Source organism: Silurus aristotelis (assembly GCF_946808225.1).
Source record: "Silurus aristotelis genome assembly, chromosome: 25".
Classification (NCBI taxonomy): Eukaryota; Metazoa; Chordata; class Actinopteri; order Siluriformes; family Siluridae; genus Silurus; species Silurus aristotelis.
The window spans coordinates 8,331,299-8,346,329 of NC_139598.1; the positions used below are offsets into that span (position 1 = coordinate 8,331,299).

The 15,031-nt window shown below is 36.3% G+C and overlaps 1 protein-coding gene across 1 annotated transcript in view; it reads left to right on the forward strand.

The window, feature by feature from the left end:
* tmem108 (transmembrane protein 108) overlaps positions 1-15,031 on the forward strand; it is a 73,037-nt gene that overhangs the window by 43,546 nt on the left and 14,460 nt on the right. Inside the window, exon 3 of the mRNA XM_083529980.1 lies at positions 4,934-5,017. Coding sequence (XP_083386106.1) covers positions 4,978-5,017 — 40 coding nt within the window. The 5' untranslated portion in view covers positions 4,934-4,977. The remainder of the gene's footprint in view (positions 1-4,933; positions 5,018-15,031) is intronic.

A 15,031-nucleotide genomic window follows, 5' to 3' on the forward strand; every position in this document is an offset into this window, starting at 1 on the left:
CAAAAATTCAAACACAACTAATTGTTTTCTGATTTAAAAGAGAATCGCTCTGATTCAAGATCTCCTCACGTACTGTCTGCTGCAATAAAACATTATTTTGAGAAAGTAATCTAGACTTTTTATGATTCATCACAGTAGCAATAATAGTAATTTCCGTCAACATTCATCAAATGAATGCATTATACAACCGAACATCAACAAATAAGAAATGCTTTTAAAGGCTGTAGATAGACATGAAATTTATAGTAAGTCGTTTTTTTTTAGATTTGCCTTGCAGTTGCCATCACGAGGAGATGCGAGTATAATGCTCTGTTAACGTTGCCATGGCAACAAAATGTGGACTCTGCATGTGTCAGCTTCCATAAAGTGATTTGTCAGCTAGCATAAAAGGACCTGGGATTACAATATTTTTTATGTTATAGAGCAGAAAGAATGGTTGAAGCAGAGGTGAAAGAGGTTTAGTGAGTTGCTCTGTTCCCAGAGTCATTTTTTGTGTGAATAGGTTCGGCTGAAAGGGCAGGAGGGACTGCAAGACACAGCAGTGTCACTGAAAGAGGGCTGCCCTTTGACTTACCTTTATAAAGAGCAGTAATTATGAGCATCATGTTGAATTTTATTTAGCTAATCTGCAAACTAAAGTAAATAGCTTTATTTCTTGTACAGTTGTGGGCTAAATTATTATTATTATTATTATTATTTGTAGTAGTAGTAGTAGTAGTAGTAGTAGTAGTAGTAGTAGTAGTAGTAGTATATTTATATTTAAGTTTATTTATTACGTATCTTTATATCCATGTACATGGATTATTTTTGCTTCTTCGTTTATGTATTAATTGATATAATTAACATATAACTATAATTATATATATGTTATATTGTTCATTTCATATTAATTCATTTAGTCATGTTTTTTAAGTGCTTTACTCTGGTCAGACAGAGTAACAGAGTAATAAATAATAGTAATAAACAGTATATATAAATATATACACAGTATCTCACAAAAGGGACTACACCTCTCAAATTTCAGCAACCAGTATTCTATGTAGTAGTCAATGTGCGGTTTGTATAGCAGTACAGATTTACTGTCCTCTAAACATTATTCAAAATACAACTATTATTGTCTTAATATCTGTCAACACTTTGTATGAGTACCATTGATATCCAGCATCCAGCCGTAATCCTCCTGGGCATGGAATTCACCAGAGCTGCACAGGTTGTTGCTGAGATTCTCTTCCACTCCTCCATAATGACATAATGGAGCTGCTGGATGTTAGACACACAGAGCTTCTCCACCGTCCGCATGAGGATGCCTCACACGTGCTCAACAGAGTTCAGATCGGGAGACATATTTGGCACAGCACAGGAGTTGTCATCTTGGCAGTGTGTATATGGTCCTTATTATGTTTTAAAAACTGCCATTTGGACCAGTTTCTGAAGGGAGGGCATCATGTTATGCTTCAGAATGTCACAGTACATGTTGAAATCCATGTTTCCCTCAACGAACCTCTGCTCCCCAGTACCAGCAGCACTCATGCAGCCCCAGACCATGATGCCACCACCACCATGCTTGATTGTAGGCAAGACTCAATTTTCTTGGTAATCCTCAGCAGGGCATTACCACACATGCTGGACACCAACTGAGCCAAGAAAGTTTATCTTAGTCTCATCAGACCACAGGACATGTTACAGTAATTCATGCTTTTGGACAGATTGTCTTCAGCAAACTGTTTGCAGGTTTTATTGTGAGCCAGCTTCAAAAGAGGCTTCTTAAATCCATAAAGAGTTCTTTGCCATGATCTGCCATGTTGAACATCCAGTGGTCAGGATGAGAGAATTTTACTCAAAGCACCAAATTTTAGCTGCTCTAATACAAGATATACAGATTTGTATGATCCTGTCAAGCAGACAAAAACATGAACATGATGAATGGGGCTTTCAATTTTAGGGCTCCTTATTTTTCTCTATGCTGATATAGTTCTTAATGACAGTGGCTGTATATTTAGGATTGTTGTCATTGTCCAGAATACATTTGGGGCCAAACAGACGAATCCCTGAAAATGCCGGAAAAAGCCTTTATTTCTCAGCACTGAGGACACTGTTATTCCTGACCTAATCTCCAACTCCATTTGCAAAAATGCAGCCCCAAACTTGCAAGAAACCTCCACAATATTTCATTATTGTACCACTCTCCAGGCTTTCAGCAAACAAACTACCTCATCATGAGTCCAGAGCACCTGCTGCCATATTTCTGCACCCCAGTTTTTATGTTTTCATGCATAGTAAACCACATAGCCTTATTTCTACACCTTCATTCTACAATAAAAACCACTTCTGGCCAGACTTCTCCAGACAGTAAATAGGTATACCTGGATCCCACTGGTTTCAGCTGATGGTTTCTTTGCTCATGGCACCTTGCTGGACATCTTCCGATGTTGGAGGGAAGTAAGCATGATGTGGCTTTCATCTGCTGCATTAAGTTTTCTTAGCTGACCACTGTGTCTTTAGTCCTTAACATTTCCTTTATGTTTGTGCTTCTTGAAAATAGCTTGAACAGCATCTTGAAACCCTGGGAGAGACCTTGCTGATGCAGTATAACTTCCTTGTGTCTTATTGCTGTGTTCACTCTTGCTTTGGTGTAGGACCTGTGACTGTCTTCCACTACCTCATTTTAGTGGCAGAGTTTGGCTGTTCCTCTAACAGATTTAAGCCTCTTATTCAGCTGTTTCTCTTTCAGTTAATGACCGTGTTTCAACCTACATATGAAATTGATGAGCACCTGCTTGAATATTGTCTCAAAGCAGTTTAGCGCAGATAAAGCGGTAATAAAATAATGTACTGTATAAGTTTGTTTTTTATTACTGTGGTACAGAAAAACTCCCTGAGATGGCATGTGGAAGAAACCTTGAAAGGAACTGGACTTATTAGGGAACCCATCCTCATCTGGGTGGAACCAAATGTCCATTCAAATATATATAATTTGTTGTCTTTAGGCATACATTTACTTCTAAGCATTTTCTGTCTACCTCAGCACCTCCTATCTTCTCAACTTCACTGTAGCGGATGTGGGCGTGCCCCGAAACGTATTCTATTATGTGGACATGACTCACAAACCTCCTCACTTCCCACACACAAAATCATCATTTAGTCACGCATCACAAAAGCAGCATTATTGGTGAGTCATTGAAGGGCTTTTTTGCAGGTGATCTAAGATGACCCTCTACTTTCTTCAGCCATACTAATGATGTGACACACACACACACACACACACACACACACACACACACACACACACACACACACACACACAGACACTGCACTTTCTCAGAGTAAAGTGTAGTTCTGGCATTGATTCTGCCAAACAATAATTGAGGAGTGTGTATTGTAGGCTGAGTGGGGGAGTATACACCATGTTCAGGGTGATTACACTGGGAGAGAATGTGACTGATGGGTTTTCCTCTTTAAAGCCACTACTTGCTTGGAAGACCTGTGGACATAGTATAGCCAGTAGTGTAATTATATAGTAAAGCAGTGAGAAATGATGCATTTATACTCAAAGAGGAGCTGATATGTGTTTAGCTATGTGCTATCATTGTAATACTTATGTTTAACCTCAGAACAGAAACCTTGTAACTTAGCTAGCAGGTTTCTAAAGAAAAGGCAATTTGAAAAAGAAAAAACTTTTCTCTTAACTAGATAGGTATCGAGCCTACTGAGGTAAAAGCATAGGTACAAACTAAATCAGGGGTTATTAAATGTTTTGCACAAGAAGTGACCACAAAAACAATCATTCAATATTCACATCTCTATAGTCCAATTTTTATTTTTATTTATTTTTTTTTTACTTTCCGACAACCAAATTTATTAAGTATTCATATGCCTACTTGTTTTTGGAGTTTTAACCTAAACCCACTCAATTCAAGTGTCCAGACTATAACCAAACAATAAATATAATAACTTTGATCACCATGAATTTTATTTCCAGGTCTCAAACATTGCAGACCTCTTGCCTATGTTTCATGCACTCCAGGGAGCTCCTGTACCTTACTTTGAGAACCAGTAAACTACAAAACTGCTCGTTCTAAATACTGAATATAATATATATTAATAGTTTATCTAGGATCTCGCTCATTAAGCACTCGAAATATAACTGCTTACAAATAACCCAGTTCACATAATCATTAACTGTATATGTACATGCAATTTTTAAGATTATACATCTGTTACTTTTAGTACTACTATAATATTATATATAACATTTCATATTCAACCTACTCATATTTAATATAAACTGTTATTTAGAGTCTTTTTGCAATCTTTATCAGTTGTCTGTATATTTATTCAGGGGTGGCTGAAGCAGGCTTGTGGTTATGTCACCTCTACCCAGAGGGACATAAATCCTATTTCACATCAGCCAGCCACTTCATATTTATTATAAAGTGGGTCCAGTACAGATAGTGAATCCAAGTAGCCCAAGGACACAATGACATGACAGTTGTGACACTTAGATTTTCAAGTTTTTACACACATGCATGCACACACAAAGCTCTCTTCAAATTAAAGCAACATGTATGTGCTTACTGTTTTTATATGGTGTTAATAATCAAATGGTGGGTTGTCTGGAAGATTAATAATGTATAGTGCTATAAACTATATATGAGATATTGACACATACGCAGGAAGAAATAACTGACGTTCTTGTCAATATACTTTATCAGTGTGATTTCTAATGTCTAGATCGGTTTTGTGGCTGTCAGAGAAGATTTAAATACAGCATGTCTGGCATATGCGTTTGCAGTTTGACGACTGTAATCGAGTGTCTAAATTGCAATATTTGGTGGTAACACTGACTGATATCTTCCATTTCCAATCATGATTTAAGCAGGAATATGGATTAGGATTGATGATTGCATGTGTGTGTATGTTTGTTTGTCCACAGAGAATCATGAGCACTGTGGAGGAAGACCCGGATCACATGATACCATGAAGAGAAGCCTGCAGGTCCTGCCTAACCAGCTGCTGAGTATGTTTGTTTTTTTTTTTGCTCTGCATGAGCTGCTTATATTCAATTGTATTTCGTGTATTAAATTGTTGAAAATAATCTGTGCATCTGAACAAAATTTTCAGTACATGCAGAAAGTGTAGCTAAAAGACTAATAAGATAGAGAAATGAAAAAGTAAATATCCAGATTAAACAAGAAGTGATGATGACACGTCCTATCATTCAACAGTCCATCTGACGTTCATTGTAATTTCTACCTTTACTCTATTAATTTTTATTTGTTGCACTCTTGAGTCCGCACTACTTTCAATATTTTAACAGCCATGGTTAGCTGCACATGCACCACACGAGCCTGGCAGACCTCCAAAATGAAAAGTGCAAAATGGATCAGGAACACGAGGTCAAGCGATGATGTGTCTCTCTGAAGTAAATTTGCTTTTAGGACATATCCTGTCAAAGGCCTTATCGTTGTTATGAGAAGCTACCTGCAAGGACGGACCTAAGAGCTAGCGAAGGAGACTTGCTCTGCAGATTTAGATGAAAAGCTGGTACATTTTCTCAGGTGCAGATTGTTGAGATGTGGTTCACCACCTAGAGATTTCAAGCATTCTTTTTATTCATGTATGCATTGCATTTTCAATCTGATATCTGCTTTAAAGGAAGCTATTTGGAATCACTTGTAGTTTCGGGGGATTTTTGTTCTATAATATTGCTACAAGTAAATGGCCACAATTCCCCAATATTTTATAATATTTTATACAATATTTTTCATTTGTATATTTTACAAATGGACAGTGAATGATTGACAATGGGGTCTACATGTTAATAAAATCAAATGAATCTATATTCTTGAAAGAAATTGTTTTCAGAAAGTGTTTGGAATGCCTTGAACAGACTTGCTAATTATTAATGTGAAGCAGGTTGCATTTATTTGTTTTATGCATTTTATATGTTCATTTATGTTTGAACTACCTGCATTTATGACTCTTGTTATGAATTCTGTCATAGAAATTGTCTATATTAAGATTTTCAGACATTCGAATGAGCATAATAGTTAAACGTCTGTTTTTCAAAGGTTTTTTGGTCGATAAGTCAAAGTCATCTGTGTGGCCATAAGTTTGTCATCTGTGTTTGAACCACTCCTTTAAAATAGATTCTTGACACAGAAGAAAGTTGAAAAATAACTCAGGGAATAGAAAATGTAGCCCGATAAAGCAGTTATGCTAGAATTTAGTAATCTAGTAATTTACCGAATAGTCCATCGATTAATTAAGTATTTTTTTTCTTAGTTAAAGAGCAATGCTACATGTACAAGAGAAAATAAGACTCTTACTGTTAAAATGAACAAGTAATTTGTTTCCTTTTTTAGAAAAAATAAAAATTTTATTGCTGAAATAGCAAACAAGAATATCTTTAAAAACTAAACCCATTTAATGCATTTAATTGCCAAATAACATCAAAATGCAAATACAAATATATAAATAAATATATAAACCATAAATGAAAATATCAAAATACATTTCAAATTACTTTTAAAAAAAGGTAAACGCATAGAATTTTGTTTGAAATTTTTCCAAACTTTGTAAAACGTGGAAACACAGAAGGTGAGAAGGGGAATTGGTGACACCGATAGTACACACAACCTTTGAGTGGAAAGTGGCATATGCACAAATTGGGGCTGGAAATGTGCGTACGCCACTTTCCACTCAAAGGTTGTAAATGAGACCCCAAAACGATAAACGAGAGTTTATCAGGTGGTGTGTCTGTAATAATGGTCTGTGGGGAGACACAGTGCTCCAGGTGTAGTTAAATGGACTAAACCAGTGGTCCCCAACCCCTGGGTCAATTGGTACCGGGCCGCACAGAAAGAATACCTAACTTACATTATTTCTGTTTTATTTATTATCTGATTCTGAACGATGTTTTATTTTGGAAAATTAGCAGATTCTCTTTGCCATCTGTCTATGACTCACTCTTAAAACGTGAAGATGCCTCAGTCATGTCTTAACTTCATCCACTACCTTCTTAAAGGGGCTGCTCCGGCCCCTAACACATAATACATTACTGCTAAATTAAAACACCCAAGCCAGCAAAATAAAAAAAAAACAACACAGTGGATTCGCGATTATTATTTTGTTTAGAAAATACCAGTTTTTATGCAGGTCGTGTCATTTTATTTTTCTTGTATTTATATTTGCCACACCTTAATGGCCAGTCTGTGAAAATATTGTCTGACATTAAACCGGTCCATGGCGCAAAAAAGCTTGGGAACCGCTGGACTAAATGAAGCATCGAGGCAAATAATTTTCTGTCAAATTCAAATGCCATTTGTTGTGGGGGTTTTTTTCATTCTCCAATCTTACTGCAGTTGCATACATTGAAAATGTATGTATTCTTGTCTCTTTATTGTGGCAGATTAGCCAACCCTAATGTTGTTAGCTCCTGTAAGAAATTGTAACAAAATAGGATAACCAGCAGTCATCAGTACTTGATACATAATGCTGCAATTCTGAATTTTAAAAATCCTTTAATCGTACGTATTTATGCTGCATGTATACTTACAGATATTATTTCAAATATAGGTCACTACATGAACACCACAAACACAAAACTTACTCCCTTACACACAGCTTTAAAACACAACAAATGTTAATTCAAAACTGCTTTTTAACTTTAGACTTTAGGTGCAAAAAAAACGGCACGGCAACTGTTTTTTAAATAAGTAAATTCTCTCAATATTTATATATTTTTCAATATATGAAATGTTGTTTATGCTTAAATCTTACAATATTTTAGTGAACTCCTTAGTTATATGGACGTGTGCTTAAAATGTGTGTGTTGTCTGGAGAAAATGGATGACACTGATGATACCATTTCCCAGGTTTTCTCAGGCTTTTGTCTGTGCTGCTAAATAGGAATGTTTCCAACCACCAGGTCCCGACCCAGTACCATGCTGTAAAAGAATTCCTACTGGGTTGGAGAACGGTTTGGTGAAATGTTTTAGACTTAATATTGTATTATTTATTGTGTGTTTTGCCCTTTAAGAGCCACTATCTAAATTTACATACAGCGTGATTTCAGAGAACTTTATATGCATACTTGTAAGAGTTTTAGCTAATCATTAGCATGAATGTTAAATAAACATCCCTCCAAAGTATCTTTAGTGGAGGTGGTAAGAAAAGACCACGTGATAGCAGAGCTAATAACGAGGGGGAAAAAAGCCTTTAACCAAAAATATGAAGATGTGTTTATATTATTGTTTTGTCTCTATGGGTAATTCGCATACTTCAAACCCATGTGTGTAATATGTGGAGATATTTGGACTCATTTGCTAATTAGTCGATGAAGCCCTCAAAATTGCTTCGACGTCTTGTAATGGAGCGCTCGGCATTGAGAGGCAAATATTTTGTTTCTTAGCTGATATATGTATACATATATACACACCCCACCAGCAGGTGTGAAAAAGTTTGGAGAACCCTGTAATAAAGCATCAGTCATATTTTGAATGGTGATTAAAATGAAAGTAAATTAGGTCTCACCATCTCTGGTCTCTGCAGTGTTTCTCTGAAGTGCAGATTGCCTTTGTGAAAATGCTTCTCAAGGACATTGAGTAGCAGTTGAAACATATGTTGTCAGCAGGAAGAAACTGCACCATCACTGTAACTCTCTAACACTGTTATATTAGTCAGTATATTGTTTCATGTCCCTAAATATTGTATTTTTATAATGACTTGCATGTTTAAAGTAAAGACTCAATCATCTGTAGTACTGTTTAACATTTTATTTGAAATCTCTAATGGTATTACATGATTAAAGTTTTACAACATTCAGTACTTTTTTTGCAGAAGGAAATGCTGAGATTGGCAATTTTTTTAAACTTTGGACCAATACCATAAACGCAACACTTTTTTTTTTGCCCCCATTTTATATGAGCTGAACTCAAAGATCTAAGAATTTTTCTATTTACACAAAAGGCAAATTTCTCTCAAATATTGTTTACAAATCTGTCTAAATCTGTGTTAGTGAGCACTTCTCCTTTGCCGAAATAATTAATCCACCTCACAGGTGTGGCATATCAAGATGCTGATTAGACAGCATGGTTATTGCACAGGTGTGACTTAGGCTGGCCACAATAAAATGTGCAGTTTTACTGTATTGGGGGTTTAGGGGGTACGGGAGGGGTTCTGAAAACCAGAACTGGTTCTGGTGTGACCACCATTTGCCTCACACAGTGCAACACATCTCCTTAGCACAGAGTTTATTAGGTTGGTGAATGTGGCCTGTGGAATGGTGGTTCACTTCGCTTCAATGGCTGTGCGAAGTTGCTGGATATTGGCAGGATCTGGAACACGCTGTCGTATACGCCGATGAGGACGACGAGCATGCAGATGAGCTTCCCTGAGATGCTTTCTGACAGTTTGAGCAGAAATTCTTTGTTTATGCAAACCGATTGTTGCAGCAGCTGTCCGGGTGGCTGGTCTCAGTCAATCTTTGAGGTAAAGATGCTGGATGTTGAGGTTCTGGGCTGGTGTGGTTACACGTGGTGTGTGGTTGTGAGGTCGATTGGATGTACTGCAAAATTCTCTGAAATGCCTTTGGAGATGGTTTATGGTAGAGAAATGAACATTGAACAATTAACAACATTAACAACAATTAATTAACAACATTCACGGAAAACAGTTCTGATGGACATTCCTGTAGTCAGCATGCTAATTACACGCCCCCTTAAAACTTGCGACATCTGTGGCATTGTGCTGTTTGATAAAACTGCACATTTTAGAGTGGCCTTATATTGTGGCCAGCCTAAAGCACACCTGTGCAATAATCATGCTGTCTAATCAGCATCCGAATATGCCACACCTGTGAGGTGGAGGATTATCTTGGCAAAGGAAAAGTACTCACTAAAACAGATTCAGACAGATCTGTGAACAATATTTAGGAAAAAAAGTTGCGTTTATAATTTTGTTCAGTGTATACATTTATTTTCTTTTTTTGAATTAGTTTTAGTCAAAAGTGTCATTGTCAAGTGTCAGGTGTCAATCATGATACCCGGTCCTGGTATTAAAGTGAAAATCCTGGTGTTATGTTAGCTGTAGTTAGTTATTATTGTTTTCTTAGCTGTTACAGTAAAGCTGTCCCAATAGAATGGTATACACGTCCTCTTGTGCATACCAATCTAACAGAAAAAACAAACATCTCAACATTTCTGTGATGTTAATTATGCGTCTCAGTAAACAAGCCCGAACTGTGTGTTTTTTCATTACGGTAACCATAGACATAAAAAAGCAACGCAGAAATGATCAGAGCTCAACAAACACGAACAGGAAGGCATTATCAGATGGGCATACTGCTTCCCACCTTATCTTTAAGCTCACATCTGTCCCACCCTGACCCTCCCTCAACACAGGAAGTGCTGCATCTGTCCCACAATCCTTTGAATTAGCCACTGTGTCGGGCTTTGCTGCCTGGCCCTCCCCAAATAGGAACCAGTAGAAAGGACTATTGCTGTGATTCATTGTACATATTTTACGTTTACAACCCGGGATATTCTCCTGTGGGATTTTTGCCGGCTGTCTTTTGTTTAGCATGTTAACACCAGAAATATTCAAGGGAGTGTTTTTCAGTAAAAACATAAATACAACTATTAGACTTGCTTTTCTTCTTAGATAAGGACCAATAACCCGGATTTATCACTAGGATTGTTAGACTCTAAAGACAATTTGCACAGTCTTTCTCCTTTTAAACATAGTCAGTGTGACATGTACAATACACAATCCACTGAAGAAAGCTACCTCTAACTGGGTTTATTAATAACTCTTCTGAGCAAATCTCAGGTTGAGACAAATAAAAGTGATACAGCTGAGACTAAGGAACTGTCAGATACAGTCAGTGTCATTGTATTATACCTCTGAAGTTCAGAGATATTCTTAACTTCTGATATTCTGAAAGTATTAACACATTCTGGATGTGCGCAGTCATACAGTGTAGGCATGTGAGCTCTAAATACTGATTAATGGTGTTTTGCCCTATTTTGGAAATGGTTTCTAAAATAGGGTCGTGTTTATTTGTGGGCATCTTGTTGCACAGCTTAGTCACATTTGTCATTTTTTTCCCCAGTGCCATTTTGCTGTATATATTTTCCCTTGAGGAAGCCAATGCTTACATTTGGTGTTTCTGGAATTGATCTTTAGGCACCTTGAGGAAGCACCTAGAAATCTATACTTTACCGAGCGATAAGTGGACTTCCTGGGTTGATTGATTGGGTCAGAGATCTCGGGCAGTGTTGGCAGCCAAGGCCTAGTGCAAAATGAATGAAATAAGTCAAGCTATTTCAGGATCCAGTCTCCCTGGCAGTTAAACATAGAAACAGTAGGCCATTTTCAGTGCCAAAATCATACATTATAATTATAATACAAGTAAGAACACTAGGGAAAGATGTGGGCAATGATTAAGTTTTCTATCCCTAAATTATTACTCTTTAAATACTAAGATTTGGCATCTTTTCCAGGTTGGTGTGAAGTCAAATAGAACCTTCATCATACAAGTTATTTTTTTTACAGAAGAATTGGTTGAATTTTAATGATCAAAAATTTGTAAAAGATTTTGGGTCTTTGACCAAAGATTGATAACCTGGCAAATCATGTGTTACTCTGATCTACACAGGATTTTAATTGAAGTCTGAACTTAATACAATACATGTGATTGTTTAACACAACCAGACCCGATTCGACTCACCCAGTTATATTTTAAGCCCACTCGTCATATTTCATCCAACCCAAAATCAGTTTCTCACAACAAATCTTTTTGCAATATACAGTATTTTAGGATTACATGCATGGAAGCAAACACATGTACAGGTGTCAGCATGCCACAGCAGCCCACTCAGCACACAAGAACAATGGAGGACAAAACATGCCAATACCAGTAATGAAACTTTGCTGAGTGCATTACAGGTGTAACATCACATACATTCCTCCTGGAACCTGAACTTCTTTGAAACAAAGTTCCACAATAAAAAAAACTTCCATTGTACTCATTTATTATTTAGTTCACCTTCAGTGTACTTACAATAAACTGTACACTATAAATCACTTCAAGATACAGCTATTTCTGTCTGATCATGTACACTAAGAATCACACCATTTTCTTATCTGCCCTGACCTTTTCATGACACACTTCAATTTGTCTTCAGTTTCTGACTTGAGGCTGAAAACTGCTGGCCCTATCTTAGTAAAAATGTGTGCTGGAGTAAGCATCCATAGAAAGCATGAAAGCAATCTAATCTGACAAAGAATTTAAGTAAATTATGCTCATTTTATAGCTTATTATATGGCTATATTTACTAAGTTTGGCTAAAGGCAGTAGTCAGACAAAATGGTTTTAACAAACAGGTTTAAAACAACAATATTGAAAATTGAGAATCAGTTTTATCAAAACCCAAACCCAGGTAGAAAATAAATAGTTGCGAGAAATTAGAAAACCAATGCCCATGTTTGGTGTAGCATGTGATTTGGAATGTGTAAAGATTTATTAATGATCTGTTCTTTCAAGTTTGAAAGACTGAAATGCAAAAATCACAGAAAAACATAAAAGGCACATTGGCTAATGTTAGCATTTTAGGAGAAGCAGAGATGCTAATCTGTAGATGTAGACTTTTAAAAGCATTGATCACATTATTCTTACCAATACAACAAAAGTACTAAAAGAACACCAAAAACCCACCTGTTAGCCATTAGCCTAAGTTACTGCACTAGCTAAAATAGTTTAGAGGGTAAATAGACACAAGTGATTTCAATATTACAGATCCCAAAAACAAACAAAAATTAATTGAAGTAATTAATTCATTATTGTTCCTCATCAATTAAAAAAAATGCAAAACACTAAAACCTTTATCCTTTTGTAGTTCAACATCAGACTCTTTCAGCCTCTCATTGTTAAGCTGGCACTATCACATGCAGTATAAAACTGATTAAACTGAGCAATTTTGAATGTATCGACAAGAAAATGAAGAACATGGAGATCCTGTGGTGAATGTTTTTTGTTTTAATTGTAAAAATGAGCCAAATATTGAATACTAAGTGGCAACCAGAATGTACTGAATGTTCCTATTCACATTAGTTATTGAAAGCATATTATTACAAGACTTTATGAATGTCACAGGCTGCTTATATATTCCATATTTCATACTGCATGGGTTTCTCTTCTAATAAAAATGTTCTCCCTGTGCTATGAATATGGGTTGGTCCAATTGGAAACATAGATCAGGTTGTAATTTAATCTCTGCATGAAACTAACACATTGGAACATGCTATTTGCCAAGTTTTTAAAATATAATTGATCCTCAGTATGTGTTTTATTATACCCTTTTTCACTTATAATGGATTTTAATTATGGCTGTCAAAATTAATGCATTAATAACGCATTAACGCGAATTAATTTTAACAGCACTAATTTTATTATTACGCGATTAATGCAGCATGCATTTCTGTGACCATTTTTATTTTAAATATAAATATAAAAGAGGTGAAATTAAAACCTTCAACGCAATACACATTTATTCACGACATTCTTTCTTTACTCAGATATAAAATATTAATAATAAACTCCACCGAAAAATTATTTTTATTCAGTAAACTTTTGTTTTACTGATGCACCAAGTCTCAAATCAAGCACCAAAATCTGCATGATGCACACATCCGGCAATTATAAACGTCCATGTGGAAACATAGCAAAAGTTAAGTACGGTGTCCTGATAATTTCCGTAATGTAAAATACCATAATTACTTTGACAATCGTGCCATCAATTGCGATTAAATATTTCAATCAATTGACAGCCCTAATTTTTATTTAAAAGCATGTTTATTACCCCTGGCCACAGCTGTAATCACACTCTGATCTTTTTTTCTTTTACTACATAGTTTTCTAATTTTCCCAGTACACCTTCATATACAGTCCCCTCAGAAAATATTAGAACAGTAAAGCTAATAACAAAAAAAATTTTTTTGCTGTACATTAAACACATTTGATTTTTTATATCATAAGATGATATATGTTGATGCAGTAGATCGAAATTTCAGCTTTCATTTCCCAATAATTACATCTGGATGTGGTATATAAGCTATAATTTTAGCACTTTTGTCGTCCCCACCTTTTTTCAAGTTCTTACAAAAATTCTACTGTGTTTCTTGTTGCCCAGGTGTGACCTGTTAGATGAATTGTATGAACAATTAAGAGCTCTGAAAGTCTCTTATTGGTTTGGGTCTTGGTTTTGCCTGTGAAGACTGCATTTGTTGTTGGAAAGAATGAACCCATATGAAGATCAGTGAGCTATCTTTGGGAAAATGGCAGGCATTTTGACACTGAGAAAAAATAGATAAAGCCAATGCAAAAATCAACACAATGGTTTTGAATTTGCTGAAACAAACTACAATAATCATCATTTATCGCGGTGGTTACGTTCCAAAACCACCCGCGATAAAAGAAAAACCACCCCAAAAATGCTATTTTATGTATACAGTACTGTACTGTATTAACATTTTACTTCATTTTATAATTAATAATTCTTCTTCTTCTTCTTCTTTCGGCTGCTCCCATTAGGGGTCGCCACAGCGGATCATCCGTCTCCATACCACCCTGTCCTCGATATCTGCCTCTTTTACACCAACTACCTGCATGTCTTCCCTCACCACATCCATGAACCTCCTCCTTGGCCTTCCTCTTTTCCTCCTACCTGGTGGCTCCATCTTCAGCATTTTTCTACCAATATAATTCATGTCCCTTCTCTGCACATGTCCAAACCATCTCAATCTCGCCTCCCTCACCTTGTCACCAAAACATCCTACATGTGCTGTCCCTCTAATAAACTCATTTCTAATCTTGTCCATCCTCGTCACTCCCAACGAAAACCTCAACATCTTCAGCTCTGCTACCTCCAGCTCCACCTCCTGTTTTTTACTCAATGCCACTGTCTCTAATCCATACAACATCGCAGGTCTCACCACAGTCCTATAAACTTTCCCTTTCATTCTTGCAGAT